The sequence below is a fragment of the Helicoverpa armigera genome, chromosome 20 (genome assembly GCF_030705265.1).
Source record: "Helicoverpa armigera isolate CAAS_96S chromosome 20, ASM3070526v1, whole genome shotgun sequence".
NCBI lineage: Eukaryota > Metazoa > Arthropoda > Insecta > Lepidoptera > Noctuidae > Helicoverpa > Helicoverpa armigera.
Window position 1 is genome coordinate 6,950,636 of NC_087139.1, and position 22,566 is coordinate 6,973,201.

The 22,566-nt window shown below is 37.6% G+C and overlaps 1 protein-coding gene across 1 annotated transcript in view; it reads right to left on the reverse strand.

The window, feature by feature from the left end:
* Positions 1-22,566, reverse strand: part of Atg2 (Autophagy-related 2) — a 29,921-nt gene that overhangs the window by 1,740 nt on the left and 5,615 nt on the right. Inside the window, exons 11-37 of the mRNA XM_064039822.1 lie at positions 21,942-22,074; positions 21,509-21,679; positions 20,864-21,038; positions 20,504-20,610; positions 19,923-20,137; positions 19,600-19,723; positions 17,908-18,056; positions 17,387-17,565; positions 16,914-17,064; positions 16,387-16,571; positions 15,930-16,114; positions 15,203-15,467; positions 14,580-14,772; positions 14,345-14,452; positions 13,905-14,158; positions 13,328-13,536; positions 6,724-6,861; positions 5,248-5,437; positions 4,711-4,878; positions 4,248-4,407; positions 3,718-3,885; positions 3,127-3,295; positions 2,730-2,876; positions 2,146-2,273; positions 1,648-1,802; positions 883-1,047; positions 337-553 (exon numbers count right to left, since the gene is read on the reverse strand). Coding sequence (XP_063895892.1) covers positions 337-553; positions 883-1,047; positions 1,648-1,802; positions 2,146-2,273; positions 2,730-2,876; positions 3,127-3,295; positions 3,718-3,885; positions 4,248-4,407; positions 4,711-4,878; positions 5,248-5,437; positions 6,724-6,861; positions 13,328-13,536; positions 13,905-14,158; positions 14,345-14,452; positions 14,580-14,772; positions 15,203-15,467; positions 15,930-16,114; positions 16,387-16,571; positions 16,914-17,064; positions 17,387-17,565; positions 17,908-18,056; positions 19,600-19,723; positions 19,923-20,137; positions 20,504-20,610; positions 20,864-21,038; positions 21,509-21,679; positions 21,942-22,074 — 4,608 coding nt within the window. The remainder of the gene's footprint in view (positions 1-336; positions 554-882; positions 1,048-1,647; positions 1,803-2,145; positions 2,274-2,729; positions 2,877-3,126; positions 3,296-3,717; positions 3,886-4,247; positions 4,408-4,710; positions 4,879-5,247; positions 5,438-6,723; positions 6,862-13,327; positions 13,537-13,904; positions 14,159-14,344; positions 14,453-14,579; positions 14,773-15,202; positions 15,468-15,929; positions 16,115-16,386; positions 16,572-16,913; positions 17,065-17,386; positions 17,566-17,907; positions 18,057-19,599; positions 19,724-19,922; positions 20,138-20,503; positions 20,611-20,863; positions 21,039-21,508; positions 21,680-21,941; positions 22,075-22,566) is intronic.

The following is a 22,566-nucleotide window of genomic DNA, read 5'->3' on the forward strand; positions in this document are numbered from 1 at the left end:
GTAGGTCATGGTGGGATTATTCGTTTTTTATAACGAATCTGAAAATAAATAATCTGCTATGAGCTTAATTTACTATAATCAGTTTTATATTCTATGTAAGGAATAAATAAATATTTTCTTCCCAAAGCCGTCAAAGAGTCAAACATATTCTTCATATTAAAGTTATTTGGCGACCGAAAAATCTGTCCTAAATACAATTTTATTTAAGAATATATTATATTATATCTCCAACAGGTATCTGTGGAGATCTAAGGGGGAGGCCTATACTCAGCAGTGGATGTCCTATGGCTGAGATGATGATGATGATATATTATAGTGATGTATGCGAGAAGTCACCCGTGCTGGCAGCCTGCGGATGCGCGCGCCACTTGTCGGCGTGGCGCTGCGTGGAGTGCGGCGCCAGCGACGCGCGCACGCCGCCCAGCACGTCGGCCGCGCCCGCCGCCGCCAGCGCCAGCGGCGCCACGGCCGCGCCCGGCAGGTGCCGCAGCACGCCCACGCCGTGCGACCAGCGCGCCGCCAGCGCCATCGTCGCCGCCTGCTCCGCGAAGCCCTAAGTACCACAATACATTAGCATCACAAACAAACGCTTATTATAAAAATCATAAGGCCCTAAGTCACGGACATCAAGAGCATCAGTTTAATAAAACAACTGTTTGCTATGAATTTGCATGTAAAATGACAAATTGAAGATTTTTTATTTTAAGAAAAACGAACGTTTATGTTGTCGGTGAACTTGGCCCTAACATAATGCGCTAAGATTGGTCACGTTATGATTGTAGGACGTAGCGCTGATTTTCAGCAACTGCCGTTTGAGGGTTTTCTCTCTGTAAAAAAGTCGCGGGCAAAAGATAAATAAAACATGTACACCCTAAAACAAACCTCTTTAACAGTCTGGTAAGCACTGGCCACCCCCTCCCGTATATCAGCGGGGTGCCGCGCGGGGTCGTGTCGCCGGCGCCGGCGCCGCTCGCGTCGCGCGTACGCGTCCTGTAGCTGCAGCGTCGGACCGGGGGTCAGCATGTCGAACGCTGTTTCTGCTGTCGCCTAGGTAGGATAGATTGATGTTAATACAGTAGCTGGCTATATATAAAATAGTAACGGTAAAAAAAAATGTAGGTGAGAAAGCCTAAAATAGGAAGAGTTTTAAATCTGTTGGCATATAAGAATTTATAATAATCCATAATCCAGAAGAAGAAAATGTTAAAAACAGAAACGAGACTTATATATAAGATTGTGACATCACCACTATTACGTTGAGTTGTGCATGAGGTGATGAAGTTCACAGCGTGAACACAATCTTCATCATAAGAATTTATTTTGTTCAAACATCATAAACTGTTGTAGACACTTATGCCCATTTTCACCAACAAATACCTAAATTTAGGGATCCCCTAAGAGCATTTACGGAACACTTAATAAGAATTTCGTTTTCACCAAAGTTTAGGTGTCCCTTATACATAGTTATTTATGTCAAAATTGGGAGAGCTCTTATTCTAAGTGGCACTTAGATTAAGAGATTGTTGGTGAAAACGGGCATCAGTATATTAGACTTATACTAATTCAAAGATCAAACCATTCGTGTACATTTTTAGACCTTTGTACTCCGTGTAGTACACCTTGCAGAAGAAGTTTCTTTAAAAGTACCTGTATAAGTTGCAGTAGTCTGGTAGTAATATCTAGCGCGGCGACCGCAGTCCGCGCAGTGAAGGAGGCGGCGCCGCGCCTCAGGCCGTGCACTAGTCGCCCGTCGCGGCGCCACTGTTCCACTGGCAGCCATACTAGGTCTCTGATGCCAGTTACTGTACACAAATTGTAAACAGGTCCATTAGAGGCAGTTGAGCAAGCGTTTGAATACGTATCTACGGTAAAAAGAGATAATTAAATAAGTATTTGCCAAAACTAGAAGATGACAAAAATAAGTGATTCAAAACCGAGGCTTATCATGTTTTTAGAATTAAATGAGTTTTATAACTACCCCAACAAAATTTCACGTCAACGGGTTTCTCTTGTTGTGTGTGTTATGTATAGTGTGACGTATACATATACGGTACGTATATGATACGTATATGTATACGTCATATGTATTTGCTATCCATCAATAGTTTATTCCATTATTTTAAAAAGGTTTATACAAAAACTTACTGAGTTGTAGTAATGAGTGCATAGGCCCGATCCCGCTAAGCAGACCGGGCAGTTGGTGCCGCTTGATGTCAGACAACCACTCGTGTAGCGCCCACTGCACAAGCTTCTCTAGACCTAGGAGACCCAACCTGGAAATTCATATTGGATTAATAAATTTATTCAATTATTTCTGGTTTAATTACCATAAATTTTGTAAATAATTGAAGTAAAAAAGACATACAGTTCTACATCATAAATACATATAAACTTATAACAGCGTTTGATTATGGCGGGTCCACGCGCTTCTCAAAATAAACTGAACCATAACCCATTAGAATTAAGGTTCAATATCATTCACTTGGAGAGGCCTATGTCCAGCAGTGGACTGCGATAGGCTGATGATGATGATGATCATTCAGTAACTTAAATTGAAAGCATGACAAGTCCAAGAGCTTCACAAAATAATCTGAACCTTACCCCGTTCGACATAAGGTTCAAAATACTAATTTGTAGTCGTAGCATTTAAGCTACAGGACCCAGAATAGATTCACAAAATAAACTGAACCTTAGCTCCTTAGACATAAAGTACAATTTCATATACTAACTTGTAGTCGAGCCGCTTGAGCGTGAGTTCAGAACAGTTGAGCTGTCCGAGTCCCATGAGCAGGCCGGCGACAGGTCCGGCCGATAAGTCCACACGTTTGCCCACGTAGTCCAGTCGGATGGGGACTTCGGGGGAGAAAACTACGCGCCTGGGAGACAAGAGTCGAAAATCGGTTGCGGATATTTAATTTTAGTTTAAAAAATACTGGTAAGGAAAATATTAAAGACTTAGAAAGAAGGCAATAAGAAAAAAAATGTATTCATTTCATTTAAAGGTATGCTTTGTTGCGCAACATTTTGATGCCAAACATGGTGTCATAGCATTGAGAAGTACATACTTTCAAGCGTCCATTATTATTTATTAAAATAAGGGTGTTTAAAAAACTACTTATAAAGTACCTGAAGTATATAGGAGAGTCGTCAATAGGCTCTGTATCGACCGGCAGCTTGGCTACCGGCTTCTCCTGAATGCCCAACTTCTGGAAGTCTTCCTCCAGTTGAATTAAATTCTCTGAGACTAGGCGTTCTGCCTCGTATGTCTCCATTAACGGCTCTTCGTTGCGGATCACTGGAAAATGAGTCTTATTCAGTCATGTTAAGACACACATTTGGATGGGAGATTTTATGCCTTACTTATGTAGGGAAAGTGTAAAATTTTGCACATATTTTTGACATGGCTTGAATATAAAAATCGCCAAATACATGATAGTATGTTACATTTAGTGTGGATCGGTATTAAGTCTCATTTGGTCGTAGAGGCATCCATTCAAATGTCATCTATAAAATCGAAAATACTTCAATTTGTTACCCAAAATTGTCTCTGCAAGAGAAAATATACAATATGTTTTTGTCTATGCACTGTGGTTCCTCTCTCAATAAATCTGCAATGCAACATTGAAATTCAGCCCAGTGGTCCTCACAGTAGCTCATTTAAAAAAGCAAACATACCTTTAGCTTTTTAATATCTATAAGTAGATTGTAAATACTAACCAGCTTCATTCAAACTCAGCGAGTCAGCATCCCCCAGCGATGTGGGCGTGGGCGGCGGGTCTCGTAGATGGCTGGCGATGCTCATAACGGGCGGCCGGTGAGTTGGGGTCGTCTGACGAGAACCGCTGGAGTCGGTCGATAAACCGCCCACAGATTTTGTGTCGTCATCTATACAAATAATATTGGTTAAACCATGTTAACGAAGGGTTAAGCGGATTTGTAATTAGGAAAAATAATATGTCTAATATTATTTTTCTTCGTCTTGGAAAATTTCCCGTCCTTTAAATAAGCCCAAATTTTAGACACGTATTCAACGAAAAAAAGGGGAGGGTGAACGAAAAAAAGACGTTACACGAAAGTTAAAAAGCGTTGCATCACTTTTATTTGTTATTGGAAGAAAACAATAAATAGGCGTACATTATTACATATTTGGTAATCTTAAAGACGGTCTGATTACTTTTTATCGGTGTTTCTAGCCTCTGGTATTGGTTATCAATAAACTTTTTTATTATATATTTCTATATTTTTACCTGAGGTCTCATCAGTGCCGAGTTTAGACAAGTATCCGACGAGGAAGGCGAGCGTGTCTTGGTCCAGGTTGAACCACAGAGGCAGGAGTGACACCTTCAGGCAGCACTCTTGAGCAGACAGCGCTGGGTCGGGTCTTAGGTGCACTGCTTTTACTATTAACTGTTGGGAAATTACATTTGTCAATAGGCGATGCCAACATATGTAGTTACTTAAATTAATTGTATATAAGAAAATAGAAATCAAAGTAAATCTGCTGTCTGTCTGTTTGGCTTTCACGCCAATCTTTTGAACCGATTTTATAAGAATTTGTTGAAAGAGTACTCAGTCTAGACCCTGAGAAAAGACTACTTTTTATCCGAGAGAGTAGCTCCCTTGGGACACGGATGGAATCGCGGGAAACACGTAGTTCTCAGTAATTCAGACAGATTTTCTACATAAAAAAATGGAAATGAGGCTACATACCATATGCGCGTTCTTCCTCTCCGGTTCATCCTTGAGCTTGTACTGGCTGAGCAGCTTGTTGATGTCGCTGCAGACCAACTGGTCCAGTACTTCTATTTTACTGATAGCGAGCGTTTGACGGGACGCGTGGATACCTCCCGATGGGTAGATCTCGTATTGGAATTTGACCTGGTAAAGCAGAAATATTTTTTAGAGCTCCTGAGTCTGATTACTAAGGATTTAGTCTTTAAGTTGACAAGAATATTCATTTATGAAAACTTTAGCAAATTAAAGTTCTTTTTTGCATATTTAAGTAAACTTTTCCGTTTGTACTGCGTCATGTTTTGCACTGTTCCAAAGAGATCGGTACAGTGCAATAAGTGGGTTCTATTCTATTACTCTAGCTTGATTTTGGTGATAAAGCAGGTACTACGCCGATATTATCCCAGCTTGATTCTGCTATGATGCAGCAGGTAGCAGGTGCTGTAGCCTCGTAGTCTTTCGTAGCGCGTAGCACTTCGGCTCGTAGTCTTCATACACACAGTGGGTAATACTCACCTTAGTAAGACACAGCTTGACCCTAGTATGGTGGTCGCGGTGCGGGCCGCCGCGGGCTCTCAGCTCCCTCCTCTGCGCGGGTCGGGCAGCCCGCACGCGGTCGGCGCCGGCGGCCCAGCGCACGCCGCCCGCGCGGTAGGCCGCTGTTACCGCGCGACCGCTGTCGTACGGCTCGTAGTCTTTGTTGCGTCTAGGTATAAAATATGTCGTTGATTACGTTTGAAGCTAAAAAAGTATTAAAACATCAACTTTCCACCTGTGACTTATTATCGAGCAATACCTATTCTGTCAGTCCAATCTGTGCATTCTCTAACTCTATGGGCATCGGCTCGATTCGTAATTTGAAGTGGGCCATGCTAACACTTTGCCATTTTGCTTTTTAACCCCCGACGCAAAAACGACGGGGTGTTATAAGTTTGACGTGTCTGTGTGTGTGTGTGTGTGTGTGTGTGTGTGTGTGTGTGTGTATGTGGCATCGTAGCTCCCAAACGGATGATCCGATTGTAATGCGGTTTTTTTTGTTTAAAAGGTATGTCAGTCAGGAGTGTTCTTAGCTATGTTTGGTGGAAATCGGTTCAGGTCTTCAAGGTCATCAGCTCGTTTGCTAGATGTGATAGGAATGTTACACGCTCAGTTTACTTGCAAGTATATGTGGGATCTGAAATTTGTAACACTAATGTCTTTTGGAACCACTGAGCTGGTCTGCTGTTAGGGCACGAAGGTAGGAGACGTAACCCTGAACTGCCTCTTAGTAAACCCATCGAGTTTGGGCTCGTTGAATTTGTCTTGACGAGTTCTCTTCATGTTTCTGATTGACGAGAACCTGATGCTGGAAATGGGATGTGGCGGATGAAACCCTGGAATGCCGGAATGAAACGGATAAACCGATTTATATTTTTGCTGAAAATCTAGAATGTCCAAAGGTTAATCTTTATTGTTTCTCAATCTGTGCAATTCTCCCAGAGATAGTTTGTCATGAGGATTGTTAAACAGCTTCCTTTGGCCGAGATCGCATATAGCGACCCCATCTTAAGATAAAATAAATTAAATGAAAGAAGGAAAAATTAAGGAGCTCCTTTAAAAAGCATGAAATAAAATTAAATTATAAATTTAAAAAAACCCCCGACCCAAAAAAAGTACGCAATAATTATGACAAAAGGTTAAAACGCTAAACCCTATAAAAGCAAAAATAACTTTTAACACTACGTAAACTAAATTTTGACGTGTCGGGGGACCGCTTTTTACCTTCATAAATACTTACATAAATCAAATGATACCTACCTAATTACAACATTCGTTTAAAAAAAAACATATCTAAAGTAATGAATTAGAGCGGTCCCCCGACACGACAAAATTTAGTTTACGTAGTGTTAAAAGTTATTTTTTGCTTTTTATAGGGTTTAGCGTTTTTGGATATTAAACTATATAAAGACTCAAATAATAATACTATCAAATATAAAAGAAAGGTGCACTCACTTGACAGTAGTAGGTGATCCCTGCTGCCTTGGTTCTCCCTCAATGGTGACAGTTTTCTTAGCAGGCGTCGACTCAGCCGGTCGGAAGTCATTGCCTCCATACATGTTCCATGTAACGCTCATCTCGCATAAAGTATACCTAAAATGTTTTATCATTATGACTAAGGGAAATATAAAGATTAAACATTACTTTGAACTGAGTCGGAAAGGGCTACTAAGCATCGAGGTTCCAAGCAGAACATTAATGGAAAATGATCCTTCATATTGTAAGGACATAAGAACATATTTTTGTAACTCAAGGTTGATTGAGAAACAATAAGGTACGTTGTGCTTAATCAGCGAATAGTTTTAAGTAAGTACTTTGTGTTGTATCATGTATGGTTATTGGAAATTTGGCAATAATAAATCAGACTTTTCCGAAGCAACACGTCTTTGAATATACCACCCCTATGGAGATATTACATGGCGACCCTGCCACTGAACTCAGAAAATTATGTTATTAGAAGAAAGAAAATGAAACTAAACTAAGAAGGTACTTTTCAAGATCGAAGAAAGAAGAAAGAAAAAAAAAACCAAAGAAGATTCAGAAGAAAGAAAATATATCAAGACCATAATATGGGAAAAAGTTATTCCAAGGAAGAGGTTGTCATCGCGCAAAACGCCAACGGAGAAGCGAATGCATCTGCTCATCAGTCAATGGATGCTCTTGCTGTCGCCGAAGTGCTATTAATAGTAGTAGTGGTAATGCTATCTACCGCTGGCATATACTTCATCATCAAAAAATGCCAAAATGCTGCTGTAAAAACATTGAGACGAGAACTCAACGCCCACAATTTTAGCACCGCTTCACGACAAGAACCAGTGTAATTCGAAGAGAAGGAGCGGAGTCCAGGGAAATCCCGGCCCAAGGAGTCCAGGGTATAGCCCGGCCCAACACACAGTTCCGGCATTCATGAGTCCCCACGTCGAGCTGCGTCATCGCGCTTCTTACTCCGTGACTCCATTGCGCTGGCTCATCATACAAAGGAATAAATGAGGCAATGTATCCTTTATAATAATGTAATATTACTTTTCACGATAAGTTAATAACTATAATATAGTAAAGGTTTTATAAATAAGCGTGTAAAAACACTATATTTTGTGTAGATAACTGGATATAATGTAATACTTTTGTTTTGCTGTTATTATGCAATTAGCAGATATAACTTCAATTCGTAATAATTTAAGAGATATAAGAGACTATTTAGTTAAAATCGGTCCAGTTCGGAGACAAAGTTCCGACACAGCCCAAAGCAAGATAGCATTAGCTCATGCTGAATATACTAGACTGGAGTGTATTTTGTCTGAAATTCATAAAAAAGCTGAATGTGCTGAGTTAAGTCAAGAAACCTTAAAGACTATAAATCCTATAGTTATCGAAATACGTAGTTGTTATTCAAAAATTTTAACTCTAGTTACTAGGAGTACAGAGTCGTCAAAAATGGCAGACGAATCTTTTAATCTTAAAACAGCCATAGCTTTATTACCAGTGATGACCGGTAAAGAACAAGTCACCTTGCAACTGATCGACGGCATACAATTGTACAGTTCGATGATAACCGATAACACAAAAAATCAATTAATTGAATTTGTTCTTAAAACTCGGCTATCGGAAGGAGCCAAATTACGTCTAAAATCTACGTACAGAAATGTTGAAAGTTTGGTTATTGACATGCGTAAGCATCTTATTCAGAAAAAATCTGCAGTAGCTATACAATCGCAGCTTTCGACTACGAAACAGGGACATAGGTCAATAGAAAATTATGGTAATGAACTCGAAAAACTTTTTGTTGACTTGACAATTGCTCAAGCCGATGGGGACGATACTAAGTTTGGCGTATTGCGACCGATCAACGAAAAAATTGCAATTAAGCGTTTTTCAGATGGTCTAAGTGACCCCCGTCTAAGTACGATTGTGGCTTCTCGACAATTTGAGTCGTTGCCTGAGGCGATTAGGGCAGCAGTAGATGAACAAACGCTGTCTTCTGATAATAACCCGGTTATGAATGTTAGACGTTTCCAGAATTACCGTGGTAATAGACGTGGCTTTACGAACAAAAATCGTGGGACTAGAAATTATTTTCAAAACCGGAATCAGCCCTTTCAATCTAATTTTAATTATAGGCATTTCAATAATACATTACCCGTGACTTATTATAAAAGTAATCATAATATTCGCGGAACCTACCGAGGTACAGCACGGGGACGGGGATTCTCGGTAACGCGCGCACGTGTCAACAATGCGCATCACTTTTCGAATGGACCACACAATGGACAAATTTCGCAATCAAATGCCAGCAACTCATCGAACAATGAGTTTTTTCGTTCAACAAACGAATGAACAATATATTTTTAATTACAATAATAGTAGCGTAATCTTAATTAAGGTAAATTATGGAAGCTTAGCTCATTTATTAGTAGATACGGGAGCTAGTTTATGTATTTTAAAATACGAATGGTTGTCTAACTATACGGAACTATTAAATAAGCTTCAGTATGATAGGTTAACAATAAAAGGTGTAAGTGGGAAATTAATTTCTGAAGGATTTCTTTACTTAGATTTAGTTTGCGATGGTATAGTTTTTAATCAAAAATTTTATGTTTTTAAGAACTTGTGGTGTTCCGCTGATGGAATATTAGGTGACAATTTTTTTAAGCGTTATAAAGGAATAATTAATTATAAGACAATGACTTTATGTTTAACTAATAATGAACAGAAGGTTAACTTGAGTATTGAACCTGATAATAGGTATACTCGCATAATCCCACCACGTTGTGAGGTAATTAGTTATATACCTTGCGCTTATCATGAGGATACAGTCGTATTAGCCAAGGAGATCCATGAAGGGGTCTTTGTCGCAGGTTTACTAGCAAAACCTAGCAATAATCATATCCCTGTTAGAATATTGAATACAAGGGATAGGGAAATACAGATAGATATATCTGACATAGGTGTCTACTCTCTGAACGATTTTGACGTATGTGAGTTTACTTCGGAAAGTAAAAGTGTAGAACGTGTTAAAACACTATTTAATTTGCTTGATTTGAGTTATTTAAATAAAGAAGAGCAAATTCACATAGAAAACATATGTGCAAAATATGCAGATGTGTTTCATTTGCCAGGGGATAAATTATCAGTCACTAATTTAATGGAACATACTATTAAATTGAAGGATAATGTAACCCCTATCTATCAGAAACCGTATAGAATTCCCCATGCTCTTAAGCACGAGGTAGAAAAGCAAATTCAAGATATGTTGGAAAACGATATTATCGAGGAAACAACATCGGAGTGGTCGAGTCCAATATTGTTGGTTCCAAAGAAAGCAGATAAATCTAATGAAAAGAAATGGAGGCTTGTCGTTGATTACCGACAGTTGAATAATAAAATACAGGATGACAAGTTTCCATTACCTAATATAACTGAAATTTTAGATTCACTTTCAGGGAGTATATATTTTTCAAAATTAGACCTTTCACAAAGTTATTACCAACTTTCTCTTAGTGAAAATTCTCGAAAATATACTTCATTTAGCCTCAATAAAATGTATCAGCTTTCTCTGGACCAGGACTCACGTAAATGCACTGCTTTTTCAGCAGGAAAACAATATCAAATGAAACGTTGTCCAATGGGACTCAAAACCAGTCCAAGCGTATTTTCAAGGCTCATGACAATAGCAATGTCGGGTCTTAACTATAAAAAATGTTTTATTTATCTGGATGACTGTATTGTAATAGGAAATTCTTTATCAAATCACAACAAAAATCTCATAAGTGTATTGAATAGACTACGAGAAGTAAATCTTAAATTGAATCCTATTAAATGTGAATTTTTGAGACATGAAATTATTTATTTAGGCCATAAAATAACATCCAGTGGAATTTTCCCCGATCCGGCAAAATTGAAGTATTGCGGAATTTTCCGACACCTGCATGTGCTGAAGATGTGAAACGATTTGTTGCGTTTGCAAATTATTACAGACGCTTCATATCAGGTTTTGCTACCATTGTTTATCCATTAAATGGTTTATGTAAGAAGGGTGTAAAGTTTGATTGGACATCGGAATGTCAGTCAGCATTCGAGAGTTTGAAGAAAGCGCTTATGAATCCACCAGTTTTAGAATATCCAAATTTTTCAGAAAATAACATGTTTAAATTGCAAACCGATGCCTCAAAAATTGGTCTAGGAGCAATACTATCAAACGAAAATGGTAAAGTAATTGCTTATGCAAGTCGAAATTTGAAACCAGCCGAGACTAGGTATCCTGTGATCGAATTGGAATTACTAGCCATTGTTTGGGCGATCAAACATTTTAGGCCTTATTTATACGGTAGAAAATTTAAAATTTATACTGATCACAAACCACTTGTTTATTTATTTAGTTTAAAGGATCCGTCAAGTCGATTAACAAAATTCCGTTTATATTTAGAGGAGTATGACTTTGAGGTTGAGTATGTTCCGGGTCGAAGCAATGCGGCTGCAGACGCATTGAGTCGGATTCCTGTAACATGTAAAGATCTTAAAGATATGCAAGAACATGTTGTCAACGTCTTAACTAGGCAACAAAAGAAAAATTTAGCGCTAAATAATAAAAATGACCAGACCAACGAGAGCCCCGCGGTAAATAGGTCTGATCAACCTGTAGCGGTGGAGATTCTTAAGAAACCTGATGACGTAATCGAGCTCGTTTTTTGTGATGAAATTAAGTTTCAGAATATTTTAAGTGATAAAGAAAATGTCAGTTCAAATGAAAAATGTTGCATATTTGTTCCATCGCAATCTGCGATATATCTAAACTCCCGATCGTTATCGACCCTACAGGTGTTAGCGAGGGATTTAGGTGAATTATGTGAACAATTAAAAATAAAAGAATTAATAATTATAAAGAATAAAAAGACTGACAACTTTATTAAAGTCTTATTGAGTAAAACAAAGAACTTGCAAGTTAATTTACCTCGTTTCCTTGTAATAAAAGGTGTTACAAGAATATATAATGATGATAAAAAGAAAGTTATTTTAAATGACTTTCATTTATTACCTAGCAGTGGTCATGCGGGTATGAATCGTATGCTGAATAATATGAAAAGATATTACTTCTGGCCAGGTATATGTAGTGACGTAATAAAGTATGTTAAAAAATGTAAAAGTTGTCAACTACAAAAGCATACTAATAAAAATGTTAAGGAACCTATGACTATAACCTCTACGCCTAGTTCAGCTTTTGAGAGGATAACTTTAGATTTAATGGGCCCTCTAGATTTAGATAATTATAATAATAAGTATATTTTAACCATTCAGTGTGAATTGTCTAAGTTTGTTGAAGCTTACCCTATTCAACATAAAGACACTGTTACAGTATCTAGGACGTTCGTAAATAATTTTATTCTACGATATGGCATACCACGAGAAATTTTAACAGACAACGGCAGTGAGTTTATGTCGTCAGTTTTAAAAGAATGTTGCCACATATTAGGAATTCAAAAATTAAATTCAACCCCATATCACCATGAAACTTTAGGATCCCTTGAAAACTCACATAAGCATTTAGGTGCTTTTCTTAGGATACAATGTAATAATAATAAAGGCGATTGGTCTGACTGGGTACACTTTTGGTGTTTTTCTTACAATACCACAGTACACTCAGCAACAAAATACACTCCATATGAATTAGTATTCGGAAAATTGTGTAATCTGCCAAGTAACTTACAAAATAGTTTTGATCCACTGTATAATTTTGATAGCTATCCCTTAGAACTTAAATATAGGCTACAAAAAGCTCATTGTGAAGCAAGGGAAAATCTCTTAAAATGTAAACTTCTAAGGAAAAGTGTTTACGATAAAACCTCTTCTGCTATCCATTACAAAAAAGGTGACCTTGTATTAATAAAAAATCAAACAGGTACAAAATTAGAAAATATTTATAATGGACCATACGAGGTTATAGAGGACATTTCACCTAATGTAAAAATAATAAAGAATAATAAAGAATATGTTATTCATAAGAACTTAACTAAGATGTTTTACGATTAAGTAAATTACTTTAATAATATGTAAAAAAAAAAAAAGAAAATGTTTTACAAAGTAACTTATTGCAGTATCAATCAACATTTTTTTTTTCTCCTTGTGGGAAGGGGTGAAGCCTCACTTTTTCGAGGGACGTGTAAGGACATAAGAACATATTTTGTAACTCAAGGTTGATTGAGAAACAATAAGGTACGTTGTGCTTAATCAGCGAATAGTTTTAAGTAAGTACTTTGTGTTGTATCATGTATGGTTATTGGAAATTTGGCAATAATAAATCAGACTTTTCCGAAGCAACACGTCTTTGAATATACCACCCCTATGGAGATATTACAATATCGAATAGGACTAAAATAACTGTTCAAATGTGCGGGCGTGGGTGAAGTTTTTACTCCCTCCCCCAAGCCCTCAAGTATTGAACTATTAAATTTGGAAAAACTTTCACTGTTGAAACCTTCACTATCCTATACAATACTATATACATAGTCTATATTTTATCAGTGAACGAGAAGTTCCCGCGAGAAACATCAATTTAAAATCTTACCTCAACATCGGTAAGGGGAAGCTCTTAGGCGCCTTCAGGACATCAGTCCTGGCGGCTGGCACAGTGAAGTGGTTGTCAAACATATACACAGGGCCGGGCCCTATCCAGTTGACTACCGGCTCATCCAGATCATTGTCTAATGTGGGCGCTTGTGTTTCCACGAAACAGTACTCGTCGTCTGTGTTGCCACCGTCGCTGCTTGATTTAGTCTAAAAAAGATTTTTGTTATGGCAACATTTTTATATAATTTGTATAGTAAGTAATAAAATAAATAGAAAATTCAATAAATAAGTAGAATTGAACAGTTATTTATCTGTAGAATTTGATTAAAAATAAATTAATAAAAATCTAAAAGTTGGCGGTATTCCTATAAATGACAGTGAAAGTTTACACTGATTCAAAATTGATACACAAAAACAATGAGACAGTTTGAACTAACAAAAGTGACAAATGACACAAGAAGTTCCAAAAATGTTATCCAGTGAAATTTATAAAATTGTTAACGTTTTGACTGGAAGCCGACCCCACAAAGTTGGAAAAGGCTAGGCAGATGATGATATCTATAAAATATACATACCGATTTCCTCTTAGGCTTCCGTGGCGTAGCTTTAGGCGTCGACGAGGGGTCTCCCAACTCCTTGGCCACCTGAACATTGGTTGGCTTGGCTTCCTGAGCTTCCTCCACCATCAGCTGAGACAAGTCCTCAGATTCTATAGACTGTGGTTCCTCCTCTAAAGGCTCTGCAGGCCTCTTCATGTTAGACTCGTCGGGGAAGAAGAATATCTCGACGCCTTCTTTTTCTGTTGAACTGTGGAGCTCGTCTTCGTCTACTGGAAGAGGAATTGGAGGTAAAACTAGAGTGGTGTTTTTAATGTTTTATTTCATATGTGGCTGGAGTGGGCTATTTTTAAGTGAGTCTTATGAAGTAAAGCATTTGTTTGAAAAAAAAAACATAGGCACGATTTTATTCGACGTAGTAGGTAGAGTTAAACATGTTAAAGTGTGCAAGAACTTACGTGTTGTATTAGGACTTTCTTTCATCGCTTCAGCCATCAAATCGTTGACTTGTTGTATTTCACTTGGCGATAGTTCTCTTATCTCTTCAATAGGTCTATCATCAAGTCCTGAAAACAAAATATATAAGAAACATGCTCTGTAAGAAGATATGATGATTAATTGTCTGTCTTTTGGTCTTGTTAGACATCAGGCAAATTTCAAGGATTCCTCTATATGTTACACTCGTGTACCTACCTACTAGTGGCTCCAGTGGCTGGTCGGAACATATGCTAGTGTGTCGGGACGAGGGGTCGAAGGGTGTCTGCGAGTCTCCGTCACACGCCGCGTACGTCAGCAGCCGACACAGCGCAGACGCCGAGTCCCAGCACGTGTATAGCGTCACCATGTTGTTCGATGCGCTTAAGTCCACTTGCGGCTGTTCGTTTGACTGGAAAGTATAATGAGCTGTTATGTTTATCCTCACCATGCCAAAAAGAGGGTCCTTTTTATATTAAAAAACAGACTCAAAAGACTGAAACGTGACCCATGAAGGACCAAATGTGCATGGCTGCTGATTTCGGTATAATTTTCACGAAATTTATTTTTCAGGGTGTTTTATATATGAGAAAAGGGAACTGTTCTGTTTTATAGACCTTTGTTCATTATGCAAGAAGAACCTACAACACAAACACACAGAACACAGTGAAACAGTTTCACAAACAGTTACTTATATCTCAAGATTTGGCTATCAGCTTAAACTCAGATGTTGAGATAAACGTTGATGCGTATTCCATTGTGGAATAACGATTAGGTTGTTAATGCCTGACCTTGTTTGTAATGCCAATAGATTGTATTTGATTGTATTATAAAATACTTACACAATTAGCCTTATCCTCCATCCTAAGCGACAGTTCAAACAAGCCAACATCGACCACACACACATAGTCCTTGATCACATCTGGCATCTTATCATCATCTTGCGGCACCGGAGCGTTGGGCTTCGTCACGTTGAGGTGCATCAGGAACAAGGTGCACTCTTGTGCGAGGAAACGTAGGCATGAGGTGTTGGTGGCTGCTATGAGGTTGCTGGATACGCTGAAGTTGCCTAGAGTTAGGACTGTGCGGATTGGCAGGAAGAGTGGCCTGGAAGAGAAAGTGGATGTTAATATACCTATTCGTTTTTTGTGACTGCGTGCACTTTTACAGATAACATATAAAGTTGATTTTGTATATTTTTTGCCAAAAATTTAATGACGGATAGGCACATCGCGCGCGAGGGATGAACGAACAGGAATGGCCACAAGCACATACCTGTGATCAAAAGTTAGTCGCAAGCCACCATTAAGTTAGGAGAGGACTATACCTTAGAATGAGTTCATTGATTTATTTTTTACAGAAGACAGAAGCTATATTTACCCGTGTATTTAAGAAAAAATCAAAAAGTGTGTTATTAATATTTAAACTGATTTTATGCGTAAAAGACATTAAGATCTATTCTACATAAGGAACATTTCTCTCTGGCATGTGGTTTCATTTCCATTGATCAAATCAATTACAGGACCTCTTAGATAAAACATATTAAATAAATATTTCTACATTACATACCTATAATCCACAGCGCAGTCAATAACATGTACGTGTAGCTCAGACAGTACCGTTGAAGGAGTATATCCTAGCACAGGATAATCTATGACGTCTATAACATCCATGAGTTGTGTGAGCCACGCGATGCCTTTGTCGCCTCTGTGCCGTAGTGTTGCCTGCTCTATGCCTAGAGCTATGCATATTGTCTGTGGAATAAGGTAAAAAGGTTTTATTTAGGGGCTTTGTGTGTTTCAGAGTATTAATTATCTGTTGTGCTAAGGTAAGCTTTAAAACTTATAACTTAAGATCAAATATTGATATTTAATTACACATAGAGTCAACCACATGTGCCATTGAAGATGTAACTTTGCTTCTATTGAGTGCGTTTCGTGGCATATGAAATGAAATAAAAAGAGTGTTGAAACTATACATATTGATTATAAGAATATTCTAGACATTTTTTTTCAACAAAACAAACCTTTAAGTTAGGCGTATCAGAATCCGGGTCCACTTTAAGTGCCAATGTGAACATATCCTTCTTAGTTAACCGTTCCTTGATAATAACTCCTTTACCGGATGGGTAGATGGTACTCCTCAAGTGCGATGGGAGTAGGGTACCGTATTCACGTAACGGCGGTTTTTCTGATGGTATTGTTAGAAGAGCTGGAAAGAAAGTATAAAATAAACACCAGTATCAACATATTTTTTAATGCTGAAATCTGAAATAATAAAATACAAGTCAACGTCTACTATTTTCAAAGTTAGCTATTTAAAGCCCCGCTCATTAGTAGTAGTGTTTTGTTTAATTAAATATATTGACTTGAGTGTAGTCACTACACTACTAGGTAAAGTCGAACAAGTAAGTTTTTCCTTGACGTAAACTGTTTGTAAAGGGGTGAACAAAACGTCTAAATTCTCTTTTCCTTTTGCTTGCAAAGAATTTTGTATGTGTCAGGTAAATACTCTTGCTCCAAAAATACCTTTTCCATAAAAGAATAGACTTACAATCATGATAAAGCGTCATCCTTTCAGAGCGTAGACACAGCTGGGCGGTTTTGGGCTTCCCATTGAGCCCGCTGACTTGGCACATCGCCAAGTTGTGAGCTTCCAGTACCAGCTCGCCCATCTGACCTGGCACTACTCGTTTGTTGCTGTCCTACGAATTAAATATGAAAATAAATAATGGTTAGGCTGATGCATATCATTGTTGTGAACAATTTTTGCTCGCAGCTTCGTTAGCCTAGCCTAGTGTATCAGCCATTTTTTCTCGGTTTCTAAGCTTCTTACCAACCAGACCATATTGGTAAAAAGATAGGCAGATGGATGTTGGGCACAGTTAAAATGTTTGCGTACGTCTATATGATGAAAGGAATTAAAAAATAACTTTAGTGTGAAGCATGAGTTCAATCAATTTTGAACTTTAAGGCGCTTTACATAAAGCCTACTTTTACATGTGATACATAAAACGACAAACTTACCCTAACAGGAGTATAAATAGTGAGCAATCCCTTCCTCACTTTGAGGGTAAGACAGAAGTTATGAGTATCACTGGTCTCCTGCACCGGTTTGCTCGCGCCGATGCCTTTGCGCAGCTTGTTGTCGTAAGTCGAGTAGTATAAGTTCTCTTCTTCTGAGGACGTGCTGTCTGTGTCTGAATCTGATGTGAAAAAGGTTTAATTTAGTATTTATGTTATTATTTTTATTTATATTACCTAGTAGAGATTTTAATTATGTTGTGGCCGGATCCAGGTGAACTTAATTAGAATATTTACAAAGAAAATTTAGTTGAACTCTTTTTGTTATTTGATTATTTTGATATTCCTACCGATTTTACCGCTTCACTTGTTGAAGTAAAACTAATAAATTTTCTTATGTGTTTGCCGTTATCTTTTTTTTAGTAGTTTTTATCATCAAATAATAACTATTAATGAGAAAAGTATAATTAATAAAATAATGTGTAAAACCACACTAGGTATAAAGTAATATTAATTTAACTTACCGTAACCACCGCCTTTGCACATGCCAAAGGCGGGATTAAGCGTAGGACAGACGAGCGGACTGATGTCGTACTGGTCGACAATCTGTGGCTCCCATAACAGCAGGTCTGAGTTTATGCGGTTGTAGATTATCTCGTATAGTTGCTTCGATCTAGAGTGAAATAGTGAAGTTTAAAGAATAAATTAGACTTTTCTAGGAATTCAGTAACTTTACATCATCGATAGGGTAGGTTGCACCTATGTATCTAGACACACGGCAGTGTGTCCGCCAAGTTCGAGCAAAAAAGGCGACACACCGGCCGTGGGTTATATTACACGAACCATTTCGGGCCAAATTCGACCCCCCTGTAACTCAAAATCTATTTTATTTACGCATATCAAATTTCTAGTATCTGTTGAGACCCCCTCACTTATCTAAAATACAAAATTTCATTAATATACCTATTGTAGGTCTTGAGATATTGACGTCAGAAAATCGCTATTTTTACTATACACTGATTCACTTATTCACTTATTCACTGATTCACTGATTCACTGACTCACTCATCAAAAACCTAGACCACTTCCAATGGTCGTATTGACTTGAAACTTGGCATGGAGGTAGGTCTTTATGTCAAGGTAAAGGGAAAAATCTGAAAATGGCCAAGTGTGAGTCCGTTTCAAAATAATGAAGGTGTTTTATACCCGGTGTAAATTTATACCCCTAAGGAACTAAAACGAAAAAAATTTATCTATATTTATATAATATATCTTCGAATGGTACAAAGGTTTGTATTTAGTCAAAGTAAAGTAAAAATCTGAAAACGGCCAAGTGTGAATCACTTTCGAAAATAACGAATGTGTAACTTTGATCCACGAACATAATATATGATAACATGTCATGTCAGTCAGTTGGTAAATCTAGTCATAGTTAATCTAGTTCATTTCTTTGTAAGAAACATAGTGCATATTAAAAAATCTAAAAGATAGTATAAATGAGACATTTCTTTAACTAACTTCATCATAAGAAAAAATAAAATAAACAACCTTACAAAATAAATGAAATCCCACCCAAAACAAAATGTGAAAGACTGCCAAGTTCGATAATATGGGAATGCTTCGCCTATAAAAGAAGTGAGATCTGAATAAGTACCAAGTTCCATACACATACCTCAGTTAAAAATAGTTACTTTTTAATGATGATTACTTGGCAAGTTTTAATAGAAAATTAAATACTTGATTCATTGCGTTTAGTAGGTTTATAACAAGGTGTATGAAAACTTGCCAAGTAACATCATTAAAAAGTAACTATTTTTAACTGAGTTATGTGTATGGAACTTGGTACTTATTCAGATCTCACTTCTTTTATAGGCGAAGCATTCCCATATTATCGAACTTGGCAGTCTTTCACATTTTTGTTTTGGGTGGGATAAATGTAACAATTACCAGCCGTCAAATTGACGCGAGTTAGACAGATCGGAGGTTGAATGACATGATATGGTTTGGCTATCATTTATGAAGCAAAGGGTGAGACAAGTGTAAATAGAATCCACAGGTAATCCACATTAAGTTTTCTATAAATACAGTCGATTTTTTAAAATCTTATTTCAAGGAGTCCTACATATAGCATGTATTTATAATAATAGTGCCAATATTGTATCTAATAATCTAAATAAAGTAGAAATATATCAAAGATGATTTCTTCGGGTACTTACTCAAGTTGCAAACTAAGTATAGGTAGTATAAACTCCAGGTGAATGGCTGATAGTTCTACAGAGCTGCTAGTAAATTCTGACATTTCTTCATCATTTCCTGGCACTATCAACTCTTCTTCTTGACCTAAAATCATTTCATATTATTAAATAATGTTTCATGTTGGGACTCAATGTTGCTGTAACACAATTTTTTTGATAAATATTAGGCTATGCTTTAGTTAGTTTTTAGTTAGTTAATGATTTTAAAAAAGCTTCCGCAGTAGTAAAATAGTAGTGTCAAAATTGTGATTTGAACAAATAAATGATTGATAAACTAAGTTTACCTCCTTGTTGTGGACTACTCTCGTGCTTAGTTACACTCTGATGGGCCATTTTCTTCCCGCTGAAAGGACTGGGCTGGCTCGGCCTCAAGTTGTTCATCATATACATGGATGTAGTCATAGGGTTAACTAGGGCCGGCTCGAAGTTTGTATTGTCGTCGTGAAGGGTATCGAATGGCCCTTTAGGGGTAGATTTTGGCTTGAATGTTAGTGATATCCTGAAATATAAGGTTGGTGTATTGTTTAAAAGGTATAATTTGTTGTTGAAGTAACCTCTTGTATTTATTTTTACTTCGATGGCGCATGGCCTCTACCTAAAAATGGTTCCGGAACAGCGACTAGCAATGTTCCGAGGCGACCAAAAGTTTGGTTAAAATACAACTCTTATTTGCTCATAATACGGTCTAATACATTGACAATGTGCTTTCCTATGACAAAACGGCGACGATTATGACAAAAATGCGAATATTATGACAAAATGGCATTTTTAACCGATTTCCTAAAAAGTAAGTGGTTTTATTAATAAATCATTACATATTAGTTAATAAACTAAATAGTTTCTTATTGAAAATAAGTATACATACATGGGCAAAGCAGTCGCGGTGACATTCCCGCTGAGTATATTCCCTTCAGTGTAGTTGTCATCCATTGTGGTCCTTGCTATATGCGTGCCGGGGAATGTGTCGTTTTCCTATTTATAATAGAAACAATATTAGTTGGTTAACCCGAAGAGCATTCAACACTGTTAAACTATTGTAGACACTGTCCTTATTGAAATAAGGTCTGAAACACATTTTTTACATAAATACCGTTTTCATTGAAGAAAGGAAGTGAAGGAATGTGATAAGTGATTTTAGATTCTAGAAAAAAATCCGTTCTGCATTTTGTCAAATATTATTTACGTGTATTTTTTCAACGAAGGTTTATAATAAATCGCTACTCACATAATAATACAAATCCAGTATAGTAGACCGTAAATTAACAGTTGTAGGCTGAGGCCTAACGCTGGGGGACTGCTGGGAGCTGATGGTAGCATTCTGGAACTTGAACACGAGGTAGTCTGGTCGGACGCGACGGAACTCTCGGTTTATACCCGGACGAAGGTCCGCTATTGGGAATCTGGAAGTTTAATATTATTTTTATACTCGTTTAAGAATAATTTTACAAAGGATGGGAGTCTTATCAAGATTGTTTATTTTTAGACAAGTATCTAGGTTTAACCAGCCGAGTGGGCGGGGCCGTCGTATTCTTCATGTAACTTTTTTTAAGTACCTACTCAAATAGAGTATAGTTTGAAGTCTGTTAGAGTTGGGGACAGGGTTCATACAAAATCTGGCACTGTCTATTAGTGGTTAAAAATACATCGCGTCCATTTTATGTTTACTGAAATTCTGTTCATTCTCTCATGTTTCAAATAACCAAGATAAGGTAAAAGATAACAATCATTTATTCAAAATAGGCTGAAAATCAGCACTTTTTGAAGTTCAAATTTACAAAAGACAGCTCCCAAAAGCCCGCCCTTCACTTCTTCCTATGTTTTTGCTGGGAAGAAGAGGTGGTGGAACCGACTTACTTAGAAACAGACTTACCTAAGTATAGCATTAAGGTTGGGACACTGCAACGAGCAGGAGAGCTGGTTCTGTGACGTGGCTGGTGGGGTGGGTGTGGCGGCCCGGCTGGGGGCAGCGCCGAAGAACGTCGCCGACATGCGCTCTATCAGCGTCAGTTCAACGTCCAAGTAGAATGGCGTGCACTTTACACTGGGGAGAGAATTGAAGAGTGTGTTATATAGACTACTGTGAAGCGTACCGTAGAAGTCGCTCTTGTGTTTTTTAAGTTGCATTTGTTTTTTCTGTGTGAGTCCAATTTGTGTGTGCAAATATAAAGGTTAAATTAACTCTCCTCAAAGTGCATAAAGAAAAAACTATTGTGGGTTCCTATCGTTAACATGGAGTCTGTAAATGTTGCGATTGAAATATATGTAGTTAAAGTCATAAATTAAGTTATAATAAGTATACTCACACTATATCAGTGGTAGGATACATGAGTTTCTTCTCTCCCGACATGCGCACGAACTTGGACGTCTGCTTGAAGTTCACGCGGACGTTCGCGCGAGACGGCGACGAACCGTGCTCACTAGAACTGTCGTCATCGTCTGAAAAAATATTAAATATATTGAAAATATAGTCGCATTTTTCAGTGTAAACGATAATCGACCTTGTTCACAACTAAATACAATCTAAACTCAATTAACGTAACTTTCCCTTATAGATAATAATAAACATGGACTGGTAGACTTTATTTTATAACTCAACTAGCTGATCCCGCGAACTTCGTATCGTTTAAACCTTCCCTGGACCTGTACAAACATTTTAAAACCAAAATAAGATAAATCGGTTCAGCCATTCTCGAGTTTTAGTGAGACTAACGAACAACAATTCATTTTTATATATAAGAAGATAACAGATGAGCCGATTTGGATGAAAATTGGTGGGGAGGTAGGACAAGGAGGAGAACATTTTTTTTTGATATCTACCCGGGTACGTAGAGTATTCCCTTCGGGATGCGGGGACAATCGCAGGTGGTACTCATCTCCTAACATTCTCAATTTTCAACAATATTGAATCCATTTTGCTAATCAGTCGCA